The sequence below is a fragment of the Peromyscus californicus genome, unplaced genomic scaffold (assembly GCF_007827085.1).
Source record: "Peromyscus californicus insignis strain IS unplaced genomic scaffold, ASM782708v3 Scaffold_7__1_contigs__length_154581171, whole genome shotgun sequence".
Taxonomy (NCBI): Eukaryota; Metazoa; Chordata; class Mammalia; order Rodentia; family Cricetidae; genus Peromyscus; species Peromyscus californicus.
Window position 1 is genome coordinate 3948510 of NW_026294595.1, and position 22816 is coordinate 3971325.

At 40.0% G+C, this 22816-nt stretch overlaps 1 protein-coding gene across 1 annotated transcript; it reads left to right on the plus strand.

Moving 5' to 3' along the window:
- The first annotated feature begins 5 nt into the window (after nt 1–5).
- Rab14 (RAB14, member RAS oncogene family) lies at nt 6–22285 on the plus strand. The gene is made up of 8 exons (XM_052723775.1): nt 6–273; nt 8948–9006; nt 10040–10093; nt 11584–11761; nt 15004–15070; nt 18504–18591; nt 19099–19129; nt 20069–22285. Exons 2-8 carry the CDS (start codon nt 8955–8957, stop codon nt 20244–20246), a joined length of 648 nt encoding a protein of 215 aa, XP_052579735.1. The 5' UTR covers nt 6–273; nt 8948–8954; the 3' UTR covers nt 20247–22285.
- Nucleotides 22286–22816: the final 531 nt, after the last annotated feature.

Here is a 22816-nt window from a genome sequence, read left to right on the forward strand (position 1 = left end):
GTCCGGCCCATTGCGAGGGTGACAGGAAACCCTGTGCAGGGAGCGCCGCCATCTTGGGCCAGCCCGAGGAAGATCCTGAGGGAGCCGCAGGAGCCGCCGCCGCCGCCGCCGCGACTGCCGCCCGAGCGTCTGCAACCCCAGGCCAGCCCGCCTTCCTGCTGGGGCCTCGGCCGACCGACCCCGGCCGCTCTCCCGCCGCGTCCGCACTCCGCTTCCTCGTCCTGACGTCCCCCTCCCGTCCGGAAAGCTGCCCAGCCACCAGCAACCCCCCAGGTAACCGAGGCCTTCCGCAGCGGCCGCCCGGCGCCGGCCTCCGGGCCCGGCCCTTCCGAGGGGCGGAGGCGAGCCGGGAGGTAGGCGGGCGGCGTCCCGGACAGGCCCCGCAGGCCGCGGCCGGCCCGTGGGTCGGCGGAGGGCGCCGGCCTGACAGCGCTCTCTGGGGCGAGCTGTCCCCGCGCCACCCAGGCCGGCTCGTGCGCCCCGGCTGCAGTCCCGCTCCGAGGCGTGCGGGAAGGGTGTGTGCCCACCGCTGCCCGGCCTGCGGGACACAGCCGCGGCCTCCGCAGGCCCGGGGCTCGCCGCCTTTGCCCGCGGCTTCAGACCACTCCCGCAGTGTTTCCCCACGCGTGTCGCCGTCCTGCCACCCACGAGCCCGTGGTGGCAGTCCCACCCCACAGGCCTCATCTCACCCTCCGTACAAAGAGCAGCGCTTCGGCACCTCGGACTGGCTCCCGTGTCCTTGTGGGCACGGGTCTGGAGCCCCGGCGGGGATAGGGTCGTGGGACTGGTGGCGAGGTCCTGTGAGCCCCTGTAAAGTCCCTGGCCAGCCGGCACGGGGTAGGGCCTCCACAGCATCGAGAAAAAGGGAAGGAAAAAAGTTTTGGGCATCTTGAGCATTTGAGAAAAGCAGGTGGAATGGGGTTGCTTCGAGAGTTTGCACTGCTCTGTGTGCCAGGCACGGGTTTAGGTGTCTTCACACATACCTTGCTTCGAGTGCCTTTTGAGAGTTTTCCGCATTTTTTATAAGGGGCGGGGGACGGACTGAGGCCAGAAGTTGTCATGTAGCTGAGTAATGACAGCACACACAAACTGGCTTCTCCCCACACTGGCTGGTATATTTTGTACTACACTACGTTCAACGAGGGTTGAACATACAAGACGTGACCGTTTCAGAGTAGTGGCAACTCAATTCTGTTTTTCCTCTAATTTGCTCCCGGTGATATCAGATAACACCCAAAATCTATCGTGTCAGCTGTTACACTGGCAGATGCTCATTGGAGGAGAGGTGGAGTTGGATTTCCTCTTCATTTGTGAAGAAGGCTGTGTTCTTGGTGGCTGCACAGCCAAGGGTTAGAAACTTGGAAAGTTTACTGTTCATGGCATGTTGTTCTAACTGCCCTTTATGTAAATGTGATCACTGAGGACAAGTTTGACCCCACGATAATCCAAGCTCCCTTTTCTCCCTTCCTTTCAACAGTTTTTCTCGGGAATTCGCTGTAACTAGGAAGTGGCAGACCGGAATAGGAACCCAAGGCATCGAGACTCCAAAACCTTAACTTACGCGTCCTCAGGCATGACCATGTAAAATCGCCCAAACCAAACTGCCAGTTCCTAGTTATTTAATTGACCCTAACCAGATAGGCTAACCCCCCAGATTCAGTGTCCTTATCTGTAAAGGGAATAATCATGCCCACAATTCAGAGTTATTTCAAGGATTAAATAGGATTTAAAGAAAGCTCTTAATACCTTGTTTGGCATGTAAGTGCCTCAGTGCCTCTGATATTGCTAGGCATATAATGAGTGTTTAATGATCTGTTGAATGAAAGGAGTATGCTTTGGAGTGGACCCTGGGTTTAATACTACCTGTCCATTTAGTAGTATATAACCATCACTATGTCACTTCTGACCTGGTTTCCTTATTTGTAAAGTGAATTTGTAGGATTAGAGATTTGTTTTATGAAGTAGCTGATTTATATTAGGCACTCAGTAAGTGGATTTATTGTAAAAATGTAAAAACCTTAGATTCTAAAGCTACTGAAAATTTCTTGGAATTAAGGCTATTTTTTTTTTTTAAATTTGCTTTCTATTTTTCATGTTAAATTTTATACTTGTAAACTTCAACTTTGCAAAAGAGCTTGGAAATTTCTTGCCAGTTTTATAGGTACTGTATTTGCATACTCTTAGCAAGACACGTAAGATAAAAATGTTAAAACTAAGCTATTGAGATGTTTATGTTATTAAAAATGTTAGCAACATGGGGCTGGTAAGATGGCTCAGCAGGTAAAGGCTCTTGCTGCCAAGCTTGACAACCTGAGGTGGATTCCAGAACCCATGTAGTGGAAGGAGAGAATGGATCCCTGCTTGTTATCCTCTGACATCCACATGTGTGCACATGTGCACACACATACACACAAAACAAATAGCTGTGAAAAAAGCTGTGGCTGGAGACAATCCATAGTACTAGATCATATATAAGAGATGCTGTACTTCATTTTCTTTTCTTTTTCCTTTTTTTCCGAGACAGGGTTTCTCTGTATAGTTTTGATGCCTGTCCTGGATCTCACAGAGATCCACCTGGCTCTGCCTCCCGAGTGCTGGGACTAAAGGCGTGTGCCACCACTGCCTGCTTGAGATACTGTTTTTCAAACTTTTTAAAGTTTATGAAGTAAAGCAGTATATTGAATATCAGTTTAATGAGCATTAATATCATATTACCCAGTGTCTGCAGTAAATAGTTTTATTCTAGCTATACACAGCTCCTCCCATACTCAGCTGATTCTCAGACACATCATCAGTAACATTTTTTACTTTTTTTTTTTTTTTTAAAGATTTATTTATTATGTATACAGTGTTCTGCCTGCATGCCAGAAGGGGGTGCCAGATCTCATTACAGATGATTGTGAGCCACCATGTGGTTGCTGGGAATTGAACTCAGGACCTCTGGAAGAGCAGCCAGTGCTCTTAACCATTGAGCCATCTCTCCAGCCCACATTTTTACTCTTATAATCCTTTCAAATGCAGGTTTCATAGGTTTTTGGTTAAGTACTTTTAGGGAAAAGAGGGTGCAGAATTGGAGTACTTTATTTCTTATTCATAGCATACTATCATTAGTGGGAAAGTTTTGTCTTTTTGGACATTTTTAAGCAATCAGGTATTTTTAAAAATTTATTTACATTAATTCACACAAAAGTGTATCCTTAAATGACTTGTGAAAAGTTAGTCTTAGAAATGGACAGGTTGTTTTCAGAGGTTGTAATACTATTATGGAAAGGAAATGGACCATTTGATTAGATTATTAGATTAACTATGGAAGTTTTATGTCCACCTGGCTGACAAGTTGAGTAACATTCCACTTTAGGGGCTTCTAGCAAGAATGCATCCATTCTTGAGTTCCTTGAAGGCAGAAACAATGTTACTCCTTTTTTTGATTATTGTTAAAACCTTTTGTAGTGGTTTGTGCTTAGTAGATACTAGGTGTTTTCATATTGTTGGTGTTGGAATCACAAAAGTAGTCTTGTCTCCAGTAACAAAATGCATAAATAAAAACCTAAAACCAGAGAGTGATAGTAAAGACTTTAGATCACCAGCATATTTAGTGGACTGCTTTTCCCCTGCTGTAGAATTAGTTGTGTGAAGATTGTGTAGTGACCTGAGGGATAGACTACAATAGCTATAGAACAGTGAATGACATAAGGAGTTCAAATAGAAGCCCGACAAATGCCCTTTATTATTGGGTGCTTTGTTTTTTTACTCTGAGGTCTATCCCAGCACCTTTAAAACTAGTCATTTGGGGGCGAAGAGAGACATCTCAGTAGATAAAAGCACTTGCTGCTCTTGCAGATGAGCCAGGTTCCAGTCCCAGCACCCACATGGCGGCTCACAACCATCCATAACTCCATTTTTAAGGAATCTGACACCCTTCTCGATCTCTGTGCCCACCAGACATTCGGGTGGTGCACATACTATACATGCAGGCAAAATGTTCATATTCATAGAATAAATTTTTAAAAAATTAGTCATTTATATAACTTGGGAAGGGATCTGATTTTGTTTGGCACAACAATGACTAACATGTAATACATGTTTGGTAACCATTTAGCTATAAATGTATTGACTCGGGAATATATATGATTTCATTAAGTGAAAAGAACATGCTGCATGTTTGTTTTTTGTTTGTCCAGACAGGTAGTTGCCACCACCATCCAACTATGTTGCATGTTTTAATGCATTGGTATATTTCATCTGGGTGTTTTTTTGTTTTGTTTTTATTTTCTCAAGACAAGGTTTCTCTATAGTCCTGGCTGTCCTGGAACTCACTATGTAGACCAGACTGGCCTCAAACTCAGAGATCCACTTGCCTTTGCTTCCTGAGTACTGGGATTAAAGGTGTGTGCCACCACTGCCTGGCAGTATATTCCATTTTCAAATAAAGCTTCCATATCTCCTTAATATAGTTATGTTTTATATTGAGATAAAATTGAGAAATCCTTTGTTAATGCAACATTAAGCATGCTTAATATTTAAAAGTGGCTACTTGAATATGTAAGTGCAACAATTACCAGTGCTTATGGGGCATTTTGTGAAGATTTCTTTTGATAGCCAAGGACAGTTATGTGTCCACTTTTGCACATCTTCAATACGTTAGTAGAGAACATCATGCTCTTTGGAGTCATACCTCTGGGCTCAAGTTCTTGGTCTGCTATTTACTAACTTTAGAACATTGGCCAAAGTAGTGAATTTCTCCAAATCTCAAGTTCTTCAATTTCTCCAAGAAAATAATAGCTTTACAGAGTTGTGGGAATTAAGAATTAGTATATGGAGGCCGGGCGGTGGTGGCGCACGCCTTTAATCCCAGCACTCGGGAGGCAGAGGCAGGCGGATCTCTGTGAGTTCGAGGCCAGCCTGGTCTCCAAAGCGAGTTCCAGGAAAGGCACAAAGCTACACAGAGAAACCCTGTCTCAAAAAACCAAAAAAAAAAAAAAAAGAAAGAAAGAAAAAGAAAAAGAATTAGTATATGGAAATGTAACAGATCATTGTATAATTTATTCTGAAGTCTTCCTTCTCAGTGTTAACAGTAGATAAATAATAAATCAATATTACTGATTATCTGTAGTTGTAGTTTCTTAAATCTGTGCATACTCCAAATGTACTTATTTAATATTTCTTATTCAGAGTGTTACATTACAAGCAAAGGAATGAAGGTCTGTACCTTAAAGCATCGTGCTTCCTGGTACATAATCACCTGGAGGAGGTAGGGTGGTGCTGTTTTTAAAAGGGAATTTCTGTTGTTAACAGTGCTGGATACAGTAGAGACTTGTCCCAAACTGCCTGAGCTAGACATACTACTTTCTTCTTGAGATCATTTCCTCATTTGTAAAATGAGGATACTAGTAGCTGTTTTATAAGGACAGCAGTAAAGATGAAGTCACACTTAAGAGCATTGCCTGGTAATTATTAAGTGCCCCATAAATGGAAACTCTGGTAATTGTGTAGTTTACATATTGGTCATCACATGTTTAATGGTGCTTGTTGTTGGAAAGGCAGCATTCTCTGTTTTTCTTTAAAAAAACCAAAGGCATCAAAAGGAGATCTTAATGTCAGCTTTATCCAAATAATTTTTATTTAAAAAAAAAAAATGAAACCAAGGGTGGCATTTCCTGTAGTCATAGTACTTGGAAGACTGAGGCAGGAGAATTATAAATGGATGTTGAAGTGAGTCCCAGGCAAGCTTGGATGATATGAGACCCTGTTTCACAAAATAAAACGGGAAGAAAATGCATTTTAATGACACAAGTTCTAGAATATTGCCAAGCTTTTCTTTTTTAAATGAGTGGAAATTGTAGCGTTGAGTGGACTTGCGCTTTCAGCGTGAACTAGAACAGTTCTTGTTCATATCCTCACCCCTCTGCCTTTGACCTTTGAGCTTTTAAAGCAAACTTGCCCTTAAATAACAGGAAGTTTTTCCTCTTTTCAAAGCTAGACAAAAATATTTTGTTCACTTAATCAGTAGCATGTTTTATGTTCAAGAGGTGAGGTTGAGAAAGCCTTTGTCTGAGCAGTGGTCAGTGTAGCCCCCTGCATGTAGCTCTGCTGTAAATACATGACTTTGACTGAATAAACAAACTATGGGATTATTTAAAGTTTACCAGTTTCTGATTTTTGAATAAGAAGTTTTCTGCCTTTGTCTACAGAAATGAATAAAGTTAGTGTTATTTGTTGTTGCTGTTTTTTTTTTTTTTTTGAGACAATGTCTCATGTAGCTCAGGCTATCCTCAGGTTCATTATGTAGCTGAGGATGATCTTGACCTTCTGACCTGACTCTCTTTTCTACCTGAGTGGTGGATTTATAGGCCTGTGCCACTGGGTCTTGTTTATGCTAGTCAGACACTCTCATTTGAGGTACATGCCCAGCACTGTTTCTGTGCTTCTGCCTTTAGGCTTTTTATTTGTAATTGTAAAAGAAACCTGAGCCGAAAAATGATTGTGGTGAAGAAGAAACAAAGCTTTGGTGTTCATTCTGAAATAGTGATTATTTATTTGGAAAACTACTATATTAATGTTTATTATTTCTCAAACATTCTCAAAATTCATCATTTCAGTTGATATTTAGAGAATGCTATGTGTGACAGCCAGCATGTACACAAATTGCCCAACTAGAATTGAGTTACAGTTTCATGATTGCTCCTAGAACACTTGAAGTTAGTTGGCTTTGGCACTGTTTAAATGCCATAATTCCTGGGTGTTGTGTGCTGGGGCTTGAAGCCAGGGCCTTGTGCATGCTAATCATGCATTCAACACTAAGGTATACCACAGGCCCTATAATTTTTTTTAATCTATCTATCTATCTGTCTCCATCCCTTCATCAATCTATTTGAGACATAGCTTCTCTGCATAGGCCCAGCTGTCCTGAACTCACTATGTAGAATAGGCTGGCATCAAACTCAGAGATCTGCCTGCCTCTGTCTCCTTAGTGCTGGATTTTAACATAATAAAATAGAAGGAAGTCAAGTATGAATGTAAAATTTTAGTCAGAAGAGGGGAAGAAGATAGAAATATCAAGGGGAAGAGTGCAAGAGAAGCTAATTCAGAGGTGACCAAATGATTGCTTTGGAAAGGAATGTTAGGAATTAAAAACATTAGAGGGAAAGAATGTACTGTTTCCATACAGAAAAGAAATTAAGAATTTAATAACCTTGAAAATTCATTCATTTGGGGTCCCCTCGTAATTAGTAGCTGGTTCAGAGATCTGGTAAATAATTTAGATCAAGGTTTAACCTTGAGGCCAACCGTTTTTTTGTTTGTTTTGCTTTGTTTCTCTATGTATCCTTGGCTGTCCTGGAATCATTCTGTAGAGTAGACTGGCCTTTAACTGAGGTATCTGCCTGCCTCTTCTTTCTGAGTGCTGACATTAAAGGCCTGTGCCACCACCCGGGTTAAGGCCAAGTTCATTTTAAAGCTTGAGTCCCAGTAGCATCTGGAAATGGGGTAAAAGTTAGTGTTTAGGTTCCCGGCTAATCTAACTAGAAAAACTCCTCCTGAAAGAACTGGTTAAGGGAGTTTTCTATGATATGGAGGACTGATTATAAACGTGTCCCAACATGCTTTGTGGATTGGGAGCAAGGTATGAACTTGTGTTGAGTGTTGTCTGGACAGCAGAGACGACCATGTATCATGTTAGGTGCTCTTTACTTTTCTGCATTTAAGGATTTCTGTTCCTTGATTATTTACCTATTGCAGATGTTCTTCCGGTAGGTTTAATTTGATTATGTTGAAATTTTATTTGAAATACAGGATAAAGTTTAAATGAGTCACAAAATATTCATTAAAACTCTAGAAAGCAAACATTTTGAACAGTTAATAAGTCTCATAAGTATGATTTTTGTCTTTGCTTGGCTGAAAAAATAAATTTAGATGTTATTATTGGTATTAGAATGTGTTTCTCTAGAACCTAGCATAGTGTTAGATACATTAAGGCACTTACATGAGTTATTTGGGAAGATTTTTGTTCTTGAGATATAGGTTTCTTTATTGTCCAGGATTGACCTCAAAAGCCTGGATTCAAATAATCCTCCTGAGTATCAGCTGGGACTAATGTGCGTGCCATTGTGCCTTTGAGATTAAAAGTTATTACAAGTAGAAAAGAAATTAAATTTTTAAGGTTAAGTCTACCTGAGGACTAAGGAGTAAGCTGTGATCTTTGGAATTATCTTAATGTATAAGCTTTTGCATTTCATAAGTGTGAATGTAGTTTTATAGCATTATTTCTCAACTCCTAGAATGGTATACAGAAGGCACTTCATGTGTTTTTAATAATTAAATAATGTATTGAGTTGAGCTATGTGAAATTGCCAGTAATGTTCCCTTTTTAAAAGTCTATAGGAACAACAACTTCAAGGGATTTGATCTAATTTTGGCATCCATTTGATTTGGATTACATGCTTGTTCTTTCTTTAGACTTTAGACTCTTTGCTAAGTATTGATTTAAAGTAGAGGACGAAAGTTATTTTGTATTTATGTTAGTGGTTACTTTTGATGCAATAACTTATTTGATTAGTTAGCAGGGAGAAGGAACTGTTTAGTGATGTTTGACTTATAAAGATTCTCTTCTTTGAAAATTTTCCAGAATATATGTTTTTGGATATTTTCTAAAGTGAAACTTTTGGAGTATTTTGGAACACATTTTTTTTTTCATATTTTTGTGGATAACATGAGAATATTTAAGTAACATTTATTCAAGAGAGAATTTGTGATCGGTTTGGGAATTTTACTGACTTGAATCAAAATTTTGTGTAGTCAGTGTGCTTTCTTAATATGTGTAACATATTTAAAAGATGTGTGGATGAATGTATGTTTGCAATGTATCTGCCTTTTGAAAGGACAGCAGTAATAGGTTTAGATAACTTGGGTGTACTTTTTTCTGAAGTAACATAGTTTTCTTTGTTTTTAGTGCCACCATGGCAACTGCACCATACAACTACTCTTACATCTTTAAGTATATTATTATTGGTAAGTTTATTAAACTTGTATGCTTGTCCTCCAAAGAAAGTTAAAACATGAAACACTTACACACCAGTACTTAAACATACTGCTGCAGAAGTATATGATTTTCTGACTTCAGAAGTAAAGCTTTTTAATGAAAATAAATATGCCTTTTGTATCATGACCCTGGGTATTTCTCTAGTCTCTCTTTGGGCACTAGTGAAATGATGGTGATTGTTCTTTAGGGCTGCCTCCAAACTTGTTAGTGTTGGAGGTGAAATTAATTTCCTGCTAGTGCTGAAATAACCCAATGTCATAAATTTTCAAGTCCCCTTGTATTCCAGTTGGTAGAGAACACTGTTTGATTCAGAATCAGAGTGTTTTTTGTCTCCTTTACATGTCTAGACTTTGCTCTAATTGGCTTAATGCTGTTTATCTATGAATGTTTCTGGAATAAGAGGCGAGAGCCCAGGTGCTGGGTGGGTTGTGCGCTGGTGGTAGAACTACGAACCTGCCCGGCTGTGGGTCTGGCTTGGCCTTCAGTTTGGAAAACAGAGACTAAACAAGCCATACATGTATAAAAGGCCCATGTCTTTTGCTTTGATGTCAAGTTTGTGTAGCCTTGTAAGATGGCATCTCCTGTAATGTAGAGGAAAAACAGGAGACATAATGAGCCAAGCTTCCAGAATTTAATTTACTTCCTTCTCTTTGCCCTTGGGGTAGTTCATTTGTATAGCCCAATGGGGTGTACTTGGGGCACCCACCTGGAAGCAGTTCAAACTAAAAAAGTCCCATTACATTAATTTTTCTGTCACAAGTCATGTTCAACTTGTTGGCTATTTACTAAACAGTAATTTACAACCAAACTCTATCCTTCTAAAAGTTAGGATAGTCAGTTTGTCTTTTGAATTGATTATAAAGGAGGGAGATGCGGGTGCTTCAAGTGGTCAGACACCTGGGATGTGTGTACTATGTCCAGTGCAGCAGTTACTACATAGGTTATAAGAGTGAAAATTGAGAAATAAAATTGCCACCTGAAACACTGTCTTTTTTTAAACAGGGGATATGGGAGTAGGAAAGTCTTGCTTGCTTCATCAATTTACAGAAAAAAAATGTAAGTTCAATATAAAAGGTAAAAAAGATAAGTAGCTTACTTTATTGTCACATTCTCTACATTTTAAAATGTGTTATTTTCAGTATACTTTATGTATTTGATAATAACCTGTCTTCATATTTACACTTGGGAAAGTGCCATGATTTTTTTTTCTAAAGTTTGATTTTAAAGATTTATTTATTTATTTATTTAGAGAGAGAGAGAGAGAGAGAGAGAGAGAGAGAGAGAGAGAGAGAGAGAGAGAGACAGAGAGTGTGTGTGTGTGTGTGTAGGGTTATGTGCATGTGAAGGTGGCCTTGGAGGGCAGAGACAGCAGATCCTCTGGAGCGGGAGTGAGTTATAGGTGGTCGTGAGCCATCTTGATGTGGGTGCTGAGAAACAAACTTGGTTTGTCTACAAGAGCAGTTTGAACTTCTAACTGCTGAGCCATCTCTCTGGCCCCAAGTGCCATAAATTTTTTAATAGGTACAGCTAAAATGCAGTATTACTACCAGCATGTTTATATGTTGGTTAAATGCATGATGTATGATTAGATTTGCTTTGATCTTTATTTATTTTTAAAGACAGGGTCTCATTGTTTTGCTCTGCTCTGACTGGCCTGGACTAGACTCTGTAGACCAAACTGTACTCTAATTCAAAGAGATCTGCCTATCTTTGTCTCCTGAGTGTTGGGATTAAAGATGTGCACCACCATGGCAGACTGTTTTGATTTCCTGATAGTACAAATATAGAATTTATTTTTATTTATTTATTTTTTAAAGATTTATTTATTATGTATACAGTGTTCTGCCTGCATGTATGCCTGCAGGCCAGAAGAGGGCACCAGATCTCATTACAGATGGTTGTGAGCCACCATGTGGTTGCTGGGAATTGAACCCAGGACCTCTGGAAGAGCAGCCAGTGCTCTTAACCACTGAGCCATCTCTCCAGCCCTAGAATTTATTTTTAAAAGTGTGTAGAATGTTAAATTTAAATAACCTCATTTTTATTCTACTTTAAATGTATCCTTTAAACGTTTTTTTATTTATGTGGGTGTATACACATGCATGCATGTGTGCGTGTTCGTATGTATGTATGTGTGTGCCATAACTGGTAACCACAGAGACCAGAAGAGAGTGTTGGATCATTTGTGAGTTGTTTAGTGTAGGTGATGCAGGGAACTAGACTCCGGTCCTCTGAAAGGACAGCAAATGTTCTTAACCACTGTGACATCTCTCTAGCTCCCCACCCTCAAAATGTATTATTATAAGAAACTTTTTTTTTGCACTGTATATATAATTTACTCACAGTAATTAGTAGTTTTGGAATACTTAATAGAATTCTTTCTGTTTTTATGACTGGCTGAGATTTAGAGTGCAGTTTTTATCTTATGGTGGAGAAAGAGGCCATATGTTGTAATTGATAAGCTAAATATAATTGGGATTATGGCATTTTTGTGCCGCTTACCACAAAAGTTTTCTGAAATTTGGATATTTTCATTTCTCCAATAGTTATGGCTGACTGTCCTCACACAATTGGTGTTGAATTTGGTACAAGAATAATTGAAGTTAGTGGCCAAAAAATCAAACTGCAGATTTGGGATACAGCAGGACAGGAACGGTTCAGAGCTGTTACACGGAGCTACTACAGAGGAGCTGCGGGCGCACTCATGGTGTATGACATCACCAGGTAAGATGATGTCACACTTGGGAGTAGACCTCCACTTTGGCCAGTATGGTTTCTTTCTTACAGATTTAGGCTTTCTTTAGTTTGTAATCAGATGACTAAGTAATTTATTTGGGTTTTATGGGTTCTCCTCTAAAGCTGTGAAAAACTTAAATAACATGCTGATTTTCTTTACCTGAAGTAAAGACCATGGAGATAATGGGGGGACTGAGAGAAGAACACAGTCTGAGAAGCAGCATCAGCTGTCTGCAGAGAGGTGGCTTTATATGAAACTGACCTCAGGGAAGGCAAGTCAGCATGGAGGAATTGCTATATTCAGTCTCTGTGTTAAAATTGACACCATCTGCAATGAGGCCAAGTGAGGAGTGAAATATTTAGTTTTGTTATGGAAGCATGATAGACTGGAACACAGATCCTGTGTTCTTTTTTGATAGATAGGACTTTTCTGACTTTTAGGTAATGGTTTATGTATGATATTTACTCCATTCATTTTCTACCATGTGTTGAAGTGACCTAAGCACTGTACCAGGATTCAGTTGTGACACCATGGCTATTTCTGGAAACTGAGAGCATTTGACGTGAAGTCACAACACAGGAATATATATAAAGGTTTGACTCTGGAGCACATAGGAAACTGACACTTCCTAGACCTGAACAGTTGTCTGCTGTAAGTTAAAAATGAACTGGTTGCCTTTCATGATGATGCGTGGTGCCAGTCAAAAGCACCCCTAAGAATGAAGAGTCCCTCCTAAGGAGGTAGAGACAAGTGAGTGGGACCAAATGACAGCTGGAGATTGTTCCATCTGGGAAAAAGTTTTATGCCATTTCATCTTGAAGAGTCAAAGAGTACCTGAGCATATGAAGACTCTGAGACCTTTACTGTAAAGGAATCCCTTGTTGTGTAACTTTGTTGACTTTTGACATTCTTGAAAATGCTACCTTAGAATACTGATAGGGACCAATTGTAATTATAGTACAGAAAGCCTCAGTAAATTATCAGAAAACAGTAAAACAAGCCTTAATTCTCTTCACTCTACAGGTTAGTTGGTAACATGATCAATAAATGGTCTTGTGGGGAGACTGTAAGAACCTGCTGTTGTGCAGAACTGCCTCATTGTGAATTATTGCTGCATTCCTGAAGACTTAACATGATTAAAAATCCCATACATTATGCTTAAGATGCAGTTTGTTCTCCTTTTAAACGTATTTTTTAAGTATAGTAATACTATGGTAAAATTGATGTGTATTCAAGTGATCCTAAAGCACTTGATATGGAACAGCAGAACTGTCCATCAGCTGAAGGAATGGGCACACATCAGGTGCTGTATCCACACAGTGAGCTCTTCTGAGCTGTATATAAAGGATGCCTGGTACATGCTCTATGGAAGTGTAAAAGGCCCCTTGTGATTCTGTATTTATCTAGAATAGGCAAACTCAGAGGCAAGAAGAAGATTGTAAGGGCATAGGCAGGTATTGAGCACTAGAGTTTTCTTTTGGGGTTCTGTGAATGTTCTAGAATTTGATAGTGGTGATACTAAAAGTAAATTGTATTTTTAAAGGGTTTATGGTCATTTATTGTATCTCAATATAATTTACTGAAAAGTGAAATTTTAAGTGTTAGGGTTATAGGTGACTTTTGACAATTCATAGTCATAGGTTGGTAAGTAGAGTCATGACACTATTTTCTACCAATTTTTTTCTATTGATCCTTGACATTTTGCAACTTAGAAGTTCCTGCTTTAATTATACCTTTCAGCTTTAGCATTAGCAGTGACTGTTACAAGGCACTTTCCTAAATTGACAGTGAAGCTTATCCTGTTGGTTGTTTTGCCAAACAGCCAGGATGCAGTTAATACCTCAGTGCATGGATTCTGAAGTGAAGAAGTAGAGTGCTGACGGCCTAATCCAGAGGCCGTCTGTGTTTGGATTTATTCACTGTGGTAGGGCCAACTGAACTAGTCCAGGTGATACGGTCCTTTTTTTTGTTTGTTTTTTTTTTTTTTTTTTGTTTTTTTTTGTTTTTTCGAGACAGTTCCACTGTGTATCCCTGACTGTTTTGGAACTCACTCTGTAGATCAGGCTGGCCTTGAACTCACAGAGATCTGCCTGCCTCTGCCTCCTGAGTGCTGGGATTAAAGGTGTGTGCCACCACTGCTTGGCTGACACTGCTTTTTAAACTTGCTCAGATGAAGTAGAAGAATGTTGCAGTCTGAATCTGCAGATTATTTAACTGATGTAAATAAGAGTTATGAAGTGTAAATTAACATTCTGGTGGCTGAGGGCCTGAATTTCTAGATGAATGTGTTAAATGCCGTTTTAAAGGCAGTTTTTTGATCTGTGTATTGGCTTACTCCCAATTAGTATACTGGGCATGGTGCCTACATGCCTGTAATTCTAGCATTTAGGAGGTAGAGGCAGGTGGATCACAAGTTGGAAGCCAGCTGGGAAACACTATCTGAAAAAAGAAAGGAAAAGGACAATTTGGGAAAGATGAATTATGTACTAATTTAGTATGACTATCTTTTATTTCTGCCTGAAAAATTATAATTTGAAGGTAGATACAGAAATATTTTTTCCCTGAGTATATTTTTGGCTAAACATTTTGGTATTTTTTTCCATTTTGTGATTGAAAAATCTGGATGATTTCAAGGAATGTTAGTTTTGACTAAATTGCAAGTCATGATTCTCAATTTTGTATGTTCCTTGCTTGTATATCGGTGTGTTTATGTATATGCTTTTAAATACTTGTGTTAGTGTTAGTATAGCTGGATATTGACTACTTAAAAATAACGAGTTTGTGGCCAGGTATGATGGCACACACCTGTAATCCAGGACATGAGAGGATTGAGATAAAGTTGGCTATCTAGGAGAGGGAAGATGGCTTAGACTACATATAACCTTGTTTCAAAAAGCAAAACAAAGTTTGGCTAGATTATTTTAGAATTATGTTGGTTCTATTTTACAGTCATTCTTTGGAGTAACTATCTGGTCAAAGTAGAAATACTTGTAGTTGGATCTTCCAATTAAAGTCGAGTGTTTGCTTGCATGTCTTTTGAGACAAGGTCTCACTGTAGTACAGGCTGATCTGGAATTCATTTATGGCCATGATGGCCTTGAACTCAGGTCACTTCTGCCTTGCCCCTGCTTTTTAATTGCTGGGATTACAAGTGTGCAACACATCATATCTGGCTGTCTTCTTTTTTCTGTATAAATGGCAATTGTAATTTTAATTTTAATTTTTACAGAAGAAGTACATATAACCACTTAAGCAGCTGGTTGACAGATGCAAGGAATCTCACCAATCCAAACACTGTAAGTCACCACCTCACTGTATAAGAAATTTAAAATCAGTCAACCCAAACAAGCAAGCCTTTTTTTACTGGTGAGCTTTTGTTATTTGGGTACTATAAATAAGAGACCATTCCCTCATTCATTCATATTTTATGTGGTGCTAGAGATCCAGGCCTCATGTATGCTAAGCAGATGATCTGCCATGAAACTATGTCCATGTCCGGAGCCCCAAGTATATTTCTCTCTCTCTTTCTTTCTTGTTTGTTTGTTTGTTTATTTATTTATTTATTTGAGGCAGGCAGGGTTTCTCTGTGTAACAGCCCTGGCTGTCCTGGAACTCACTCTGTAGACCAGGCTGGCCTCAAACTCACAGAGATCTGTCTGCCTCTGCCTCCTGAGTGCTGGGATTAAAGACCTTTATTTTATTCTTAAGCTCATTGAAGAAAATTTTTTTCAGTTCTGGTTGTTTCCAACTTTTCCATTTTATTATACTTGTTATGTTTGGATCTGAAAAAAAAAAGCTACGAATGAAGTGGCACTCTCAGGTGGAGATGTTTTAATCTGAAATTATAATTTAAGAAGCATTTGCATTAAGTTTGTGAAATACTGCCATTGGAAGAAACTGGGCAAGGGCTCTCTTATGTTTTTTTTTTTTATAATTGCATGTGAATCTTAATTATCTGAATAAAATGTCAATTGAAAGTTAAGTATTCCACTTACTTTAAGTAATTATAACTTCTTAATCAGACTGAGAAGACAGTGAGAAGTTAAAGGACAGCTACTATGCTAGACTCCACAGCATGCAAAGATAGACATTTGTTTCTGGTCCTCAAGGGGTTATTGTCTAGCAGAGAGAGAACTTTCAGGTTTACAGACAAGTCTCAAATCCACCTGAAAGATGAATTAGAAATGCATTGACTGGTGCATTGCCAGTGAGCAGGTCGGGCAGGACCTTCTGGAGAAACCAGCTTTGCAGGCATCAGGGGTGTCAGAGGGTCCCTGGAGGGTGTTGCAGGAACTTGAGAGGTCAGGTCTCTCACTTCTCTCTGTACCTCCTGCATCTGGCAGAGGCCTGGGCCAATCAATATGTAGACGAGTGGTAAGAGGCCCATTTGTGTCGAGTCTAAGGCTTTCATTTCCATTCATACTAAACTCACTCTTGCTGTGTATACAGACCTTTGGATAAATGTACAACATTTTCTGTGATACTAAGAACTGAAAGCAGTCCCACTGCCCACAGACAGGTGAACAGCAAACAGTTTGGTGCATCCACACTGTAGAATACCCCTTGGGCACACAGAGGAAGGAATTGTGATAACAGTATCTGCTCTAATGACGTATGAGAAAAATATGAGAAAAAAGTCTTAAAAGTCTAAATATTCTGTGAGTCCATTGACATATTTCAAAGTGACAGCATTGTAGATAGATGGAGAACAAATTAGTGGTGGCCAGGGATTCGTTAGTGATGGGGTGGGTGGGTGATATAGCTGAAGAAACAGCACAGAACAGTTTCTTGGTGATGATGTGATAGTTCTGTGCCCTGATTGTGGTGACACCATGTAACTGTGGTGACACTGCACAGAACCACTCGTGGATACAGCCACAACACACAAGAGTCTGAGGGTTGCAATTGCACCACTGTCAGTTTTCCGAGTATACTGTGGCTCCATAAGTTGTAGCCATTGAAGAGTACTGGTAAAGGTGCATCATACATCATGATTATAGTTTGCCAAGTCTAGTTGTTTTTTTTCCCAAGTAAACTGTTCAAAATTCATTACAAAATTCATTGTAGAGGGTCCATGGAAATGTAGTGAGACACGTCGTTTCAATTTATACCCTTTAAAATCTAACCATATCTTCAAAAGAAGAAAAATGTCTGGAAGCCCAGTTCAAACTATTGTTTTCTATGAAATTGCCTTTGGTTTTGAAATAAAAATGATGCATTTCTTGTGGTTGTTAAGTCTTTTATGCTCTTTGTTGTTAGCCAACTACAGCCTCTCAGACGGGCAGTGAAGTCTGCAGGTTGACATGTAGTTGGGAAAGAGGAAAGAAGAAAACACACTTCTTCTTGAGGAGGGTGCTGGTGGGGTGGAGTGCTGGGGATTAGAGCCAGAGCTCTGTGCCTTCTAGGTCAGTGCTCTGCCCACACTCCAGGTACCTGTCTTATAATGGCCCTATACGAGGCTTGATTTTTTTTTTAATTGATTTTTTATTGTTCAGTGACTATGAACTGTATATGAGCATTATTTTCCCTTTTCAGTAGTCACTGGCTCTTTAAAGGATGTTCTTTGTTGTACAAGTTAACTTGTATGGAAATGATTGATACTCAGGAAAGATTAGTTCACTGGACCCCAGACATTTGAAAGTGGAAGAAAGAGCCAAGCACAAATTTTATGTAGAAAAAAATGTTGAGAAGCCCCCTTTTGTTGAAATCATTGATTCCTAACCCCAGAACCCTTTGTTTCCCAAGGCTACCTTTATTGTCTTTAATTTTAACAGAATTTTACTTGTATAGGTGACTCCAAAGTAGACAATAGGGTGTGATATTTTATCCAGCATTTTAACCTGTTGCATATGTACCCCATTCCCAGCTTTTACACACACAGACACAAACATTGGTGATGAGTTGCTAGAAGTTTCTACCTCTCCTGGGATAGTGTCAGCTAGGACAGTATTGTCTCTAGGTTACAGCTTGCCTTCTCTTAGGGTTCTAATGCCCTTTTTGCCAACTCTCTTTGCCATAATTGCATTTAAGGGAAGATAATTATTGTTCTCTGCAAAGAATTGAACTAGTGGTCTTTAAGCTTCCTCTGGGTCCCAGAATCTTTTGAGAATCTGAAAGCCACAAACCTTCTCCAGGGAATGTTCATGTTTGTGATACTTTTATAATTAATTCTAGGACATTCTTACTAACATTTTTTGGCCTAGACCAGGTATGAGCAAACTGACTTGTGGGCCATATTCACTTAATAGCTTATCTTTGAATGGTTTGCTTTTCTATTTTTAAGGGATCTGTAACAACAATAAAAACAATATTCAAGGCTGGGTGGTGGTGACGCACACCTTTAACCCCAGTATTCAGGAGGCAGAGGCAGGTGGATCTCTGTGAGTTTGAGGCTAGCTTGGTCTACAGAGCAAGTTTCAGGACAGCCAGGGCTGTTACACAGAGAAACTCTTGTTTCGAAAAATCAAAAAACAAAACAAAACAAAACACTCCACCAATGTTCAACAAAAGCTGTTGGAGAACACAAACCTGAAAATATGCCTTTTCTCTTTACAGCAGTTTGTCAAGCCCTGGCCTAGTTTGCTGCCAGAGTCCTTCCTAGTGCAGACCTTTATGGGTCTGCAGTCCAGGGTACTTAGGGCGCCTTTTTCTACAGTCAAGACTTTTGTATTTGAGAATTTTAATTGTTATTTTTGTTCTAAGTTATCTTTTCTTTTGTTCACAAACTAGGTAATAATTCTCATAGGAAATAAAGCAGATTTGGAAGCACAGAGAGATGTTACCTATGAAGAAGCCAAACAGTTTGCTGAAGAAAATGGTAGGTTTAAGACAATGTTCATCCTTGGGAAAGTATTAAAGGAAAGGTGATTTTGATCATACAAGTTACTGGATAGTTTTTTCTTTTTTTTTTTTTTTTTTTTTGGTTTTTCGAGACAGGGTTTCTCTGTGTAGCTTTGCGCCTCTCCTGGAACTCACTTGGTAGCCCAGGCTGGCCTCGAACTCACAGAGATCCGCCTGGCTCTGCCTCCCGAGTGCTGGGATTAAAGGCGTGCGCCACCACCGCCCGGCGTTTTTTCTTTTTTTTAATGTGGACTGTTTAGAACTCTCAATGAGGAAATCAGTGTTTGTTTCCATGATGCATGTTAGTAGTAGTGCAGCTACTGAATGACAAGTACAGGTCTGCCCCTGCCCCTCAGACGAGTGCTTCTTCCTAAGTACTGTGGCAGGAGTACTGACAGTTGCGGGGGGAGCCTTGTCACATGTGACTGAAGAGTGCTCTTGGCAGTCTGCAATGTCCTAATTATAGTCTGAATTTTATTTTTAGGCTTATTGTTCCTTGAAGCAAGTGCAAAAACGTAAGTATGGCTAAAATGTAGATCATGTTTTCAGTTAGATGCAGGTTCTGAGTAGAACCATGTGCTGTGTAAGTGGATGGCCTCTGTAGACATGCATGTGAATTGTACCGTACAGCGAGGGTATGCAGTGTCATGGCAGGAAGAGCAGTAAGCAGATGGCAGATGCTTGTTTTTCACATTGCGAGAGGATGTGAAGTTCTTTACTTAGAGGGTTGTACCTTACTGTGCCTGTTGGTAACCCGGGTTAATAAATGAAACTGCTTACATTTCACAAGTGTTTGACTTTCACAACTGAGGTTGGCCAACATGCTCACCCAGCACTTGTGATCACTTTAAGGAATGATTCAAGGACATACTCAGTGGCTGATGAGACCCAGAGACCATTTCTGATCATCCTTGGAGTCCCTGCATTGATCCCAGCACTGCCATAGTTCTTCCTGTATCACACCAGGAAGGGCAGACCAACCTCTTTGTGTTTACTTAACCTCTGCTGTCAGTCCCAAGAGAACTGAAGTGTGACCATGATTAAGCACGACTGTGTCACCGTCCATTTTATGATAAAAATAGCATTGTTTCCACATGGCTGTTTATAGAGTGGAAAGCCTGGGATCCTGTCAGCAGTATGTTTGGTGAGAACGTGCTCTCATCTTAAGTGGCCATCCCAGTTGTCATGTAATATGCTAGTATAGCACTGCAGGAGTAGACGACTAAATATGCAAATGAGCTTAGAATAGCTCAGTACTGTGTTGTGTGCTCACCACCAAAGCCATTTTCCACACTGTTCTCTTAGCTCAGTTTTTGGTAATCTCTTATTAGATGACAGTGGCTAAGTGGAAGACTTCATGGCGGTTCACTAAAGGTTAGCAGAAGGTCAGTGTAAATGCCTTATGTTTTCTAGAAAGCTGTGGGTTGTGAATAAAGTTGTTGATTGTCTCTTAGGGGAGAGAATGTAGAAGATGCTTTTCTTGAGGCTGCCAAGAAAATCTATCAGAACATTCAGGACGGAAGCCTGGATCTGAATGCTGCCGAGTCTGGTGTACAACACAAACCCTCAGCCCCGCAGGGAGGACGGCTAACCAGTGAACCCCAGCCCCAGAGAGAAGGCTGTGGCTGCTAGTGACCCCTTTGCTCTGGCCCTTCATTGACCTTTCACATCTGTCTGTTGGAAGCAGTACTTTTTACTGCCTCCTTGTCTTCTGTACATCTTACTGGGTTTAATTGAAAAAAGAAAAAACAACTCTTGTAAAAACAGTTTAACAATACTAAACTGCTAAACAACTAGATGTAATCAGGTTATCAAAGGCAAGTAGAGTAATAATCTCTCCTGCATGGTAAATCTAGACTTCCCCCTTTGATTGTCCTTGTGATAGGTTTGTTACAATATAGGATTTCAACTGAGCACTGACGCGGACTCGATTTTTACCTTCCCTCTGGCGAGGCTTTGTCTCACTCACTGTACGGTTTAAATTTGATCTCTTCAGCCTTCTCCCTCGCATCTTTAAACTGTTCAAGTATGTCTGTTGTAGCCAGAAAGTTCATTGCTATGAAATGACTTCCAGTGGTAAAGAAAAGGGGGTCTGCAACTGCTTTTGTTTTTTGTTGGATAAATTCCCTGTTGTAGGGGTGGCATTTTTCTTGATGAGGTTTGCTTCTGTCTTAGCCTTGCACAGGGAAAAAAAATACCCATTTATCTTTTCTTGTGCTTAATTAATAGCTTTATCTTTTTTTCACATCATTTTATCCTTTTCTCTTTAACAGAAAGTAAATATGTATAAAATTTGAAGGAACCTAAACTAACAATACCTTCTGTGTATATTATTTTAATGAAGAAAATAAATTGATTACTGGCATTGGAACAGTATAAAATACCAGTTTGTACAGTGTGATCTATATGTGACCATGTTACTCTCTTCCATTTCACACGAGGAAATAGACACAACTGCAGTTTCACAAGTAATACTGGCTCCACTCCTTGGTGCTGGCAGTGTGTGGGGACAGACATAATGCTGAAAGGAGCTCCTGGCATCAGCGGAAACACTAGCGGATTCTATTCCATCTTTGCACTGTGGCTTACCTGCCGATTTTCTTAACTGTTCTTGTGTAATCAACAATGTGCTAACCTGCTTTTCTTTTTGTAAACATTTTGTGTTACAGGCTGCATTCTTGCCTTACTGTATAGAAAAAGGAAGAAGGCTGGGTCTAGTATTGCACATTTTAAGCTTTTATACCTTTATCTTGGAATGGTCAACTTCTGGACCAGATAGCCAGAACCACAGGTCTGCTGTTAAGGGATTTTAAATTGTGCATTTTTAACACTATGGTGAAATAATTTAATACAATCCCTTGTGTTCATAGGATGAGGGGCTATTTTATGTCTTGTTAGTGGAAACTGTTTAGTAAGAGGGAATGCTGACATGAAGTAAGTTAGTGCTCTGCACTGGGTGGTCTGGCCACAAAAAGAACACCTTGCAAGAGAAACCAACCTTTAGACGGCATCTGCTTTACTCAGTTCTTCACTCTTGGTTGGTTTCTAGCAGAGTTGAAAGTGGCTAGGAATCAAGAGGTCATTGGAAGTGCAGGCAGGGAAGCCCAAGCAAGTCACATAAAATGCTCTCAGCTCAATGCTGTGTTTAACATTCACATTTTAAATCCCTTTACCAGACACTAATGTAAAGTACATCTTCTGGACTATAAACATGTGGTAGTTCCGGAGTTTTGTATAGTCGATGTTAAATAAAAGCCAAAACTGGAATGTGCAGAAAATAGGGTTTGGTTTCTTTGTGGATTCACCTTTTGTCTTTGTTTAACTTCAAGGATTCCTGGAGTCGATTGGTATATTCTGTTAAAGACTTAGAGCGATCCATTTGCTTAAACTGTTGTATCACAAGGGATTTGCCCAGGGACCATGACCTGCTGGTGTGTGTATATATCTACAAAAACAAAACAAATCACCCGTCGGGATAGAAGGTGGTAGCAATCACAAACTAAAGACTTTGGCTTCTTTAGGTACAATGCCCTGACTCTCAGTTACCGTGGGTCTTGATTGTTTCTGTGACAGAAGGATTTATTCAGACTGCTGTACTCTTCATTTGATGTAACAAAATGCTATTATCTAAATATTTGTAAATAAAGTACCTGTATCTAGATTAAACTGAACGTAGTTGCATTATTTTTGAGCTGTAAAGATTTTCTTCAGATGAATATTTGGGTATGAACTGTCAAGGTTTTATTGCAGCATTGTGCTTTAGTGTATGGTGAGGTCTGTGTAGCTCATAAAACTAATTGAGCTGCAGTCCCATCCCTGTATAATGCATCTTTGAGGCCAGCACATTGGTGGTTAATAGTGTTCTCCCTTTACTGCACGTGGGGCCAAATTACATGTGTAACTGCCATGTAATAAAGCTGATGTTAGAGGAGCAGATTGTCATTCCTGCAACATCAGTGTGCTAGCACTGGGCAGAGTGGATTTGTTAATTTTTAACCCACCAGAGCTTGTGCGGGTCTGCTTCTCTGATGTTGTCCCTTCTTTCACTGGGGAGGAACCGCTCTGGTGGGAACTAGTACTCATCTAGTACTACTGATGCACTAGTACTGTGCATCAGTACTCCAGCACAGCGGTGGGCTGTTTTTCTCAAGTAATAGTGTTGGATGCAATAACTCATGGAGAGTTTGTTGGCGGTGGTCATA

Bases quoted from the DNA above. Each gene is read 5' to 3' on its own strand.
- Rab14 (XM_052723775.1), top strand. From the start codon at position 8,955: ATGGCAACTGCACCATACAACTACTCTTACATCTTTAAGTATATTATT. The intron at 9,007-10,039 runs GTAAGTTTATTA...TTTTTTAAACAG, and splicing joins CTTTAAGTATATTATTATTG to GGGATATGGGAGTAGGAAAG. The intron at 10,094-11,583 runs GTAAGTTCAATA...TTTCTCCAATAG, and splicing joins TCAATTTACAGAAAAAAAAT to TTATGGCTGACTGTCCTCAC.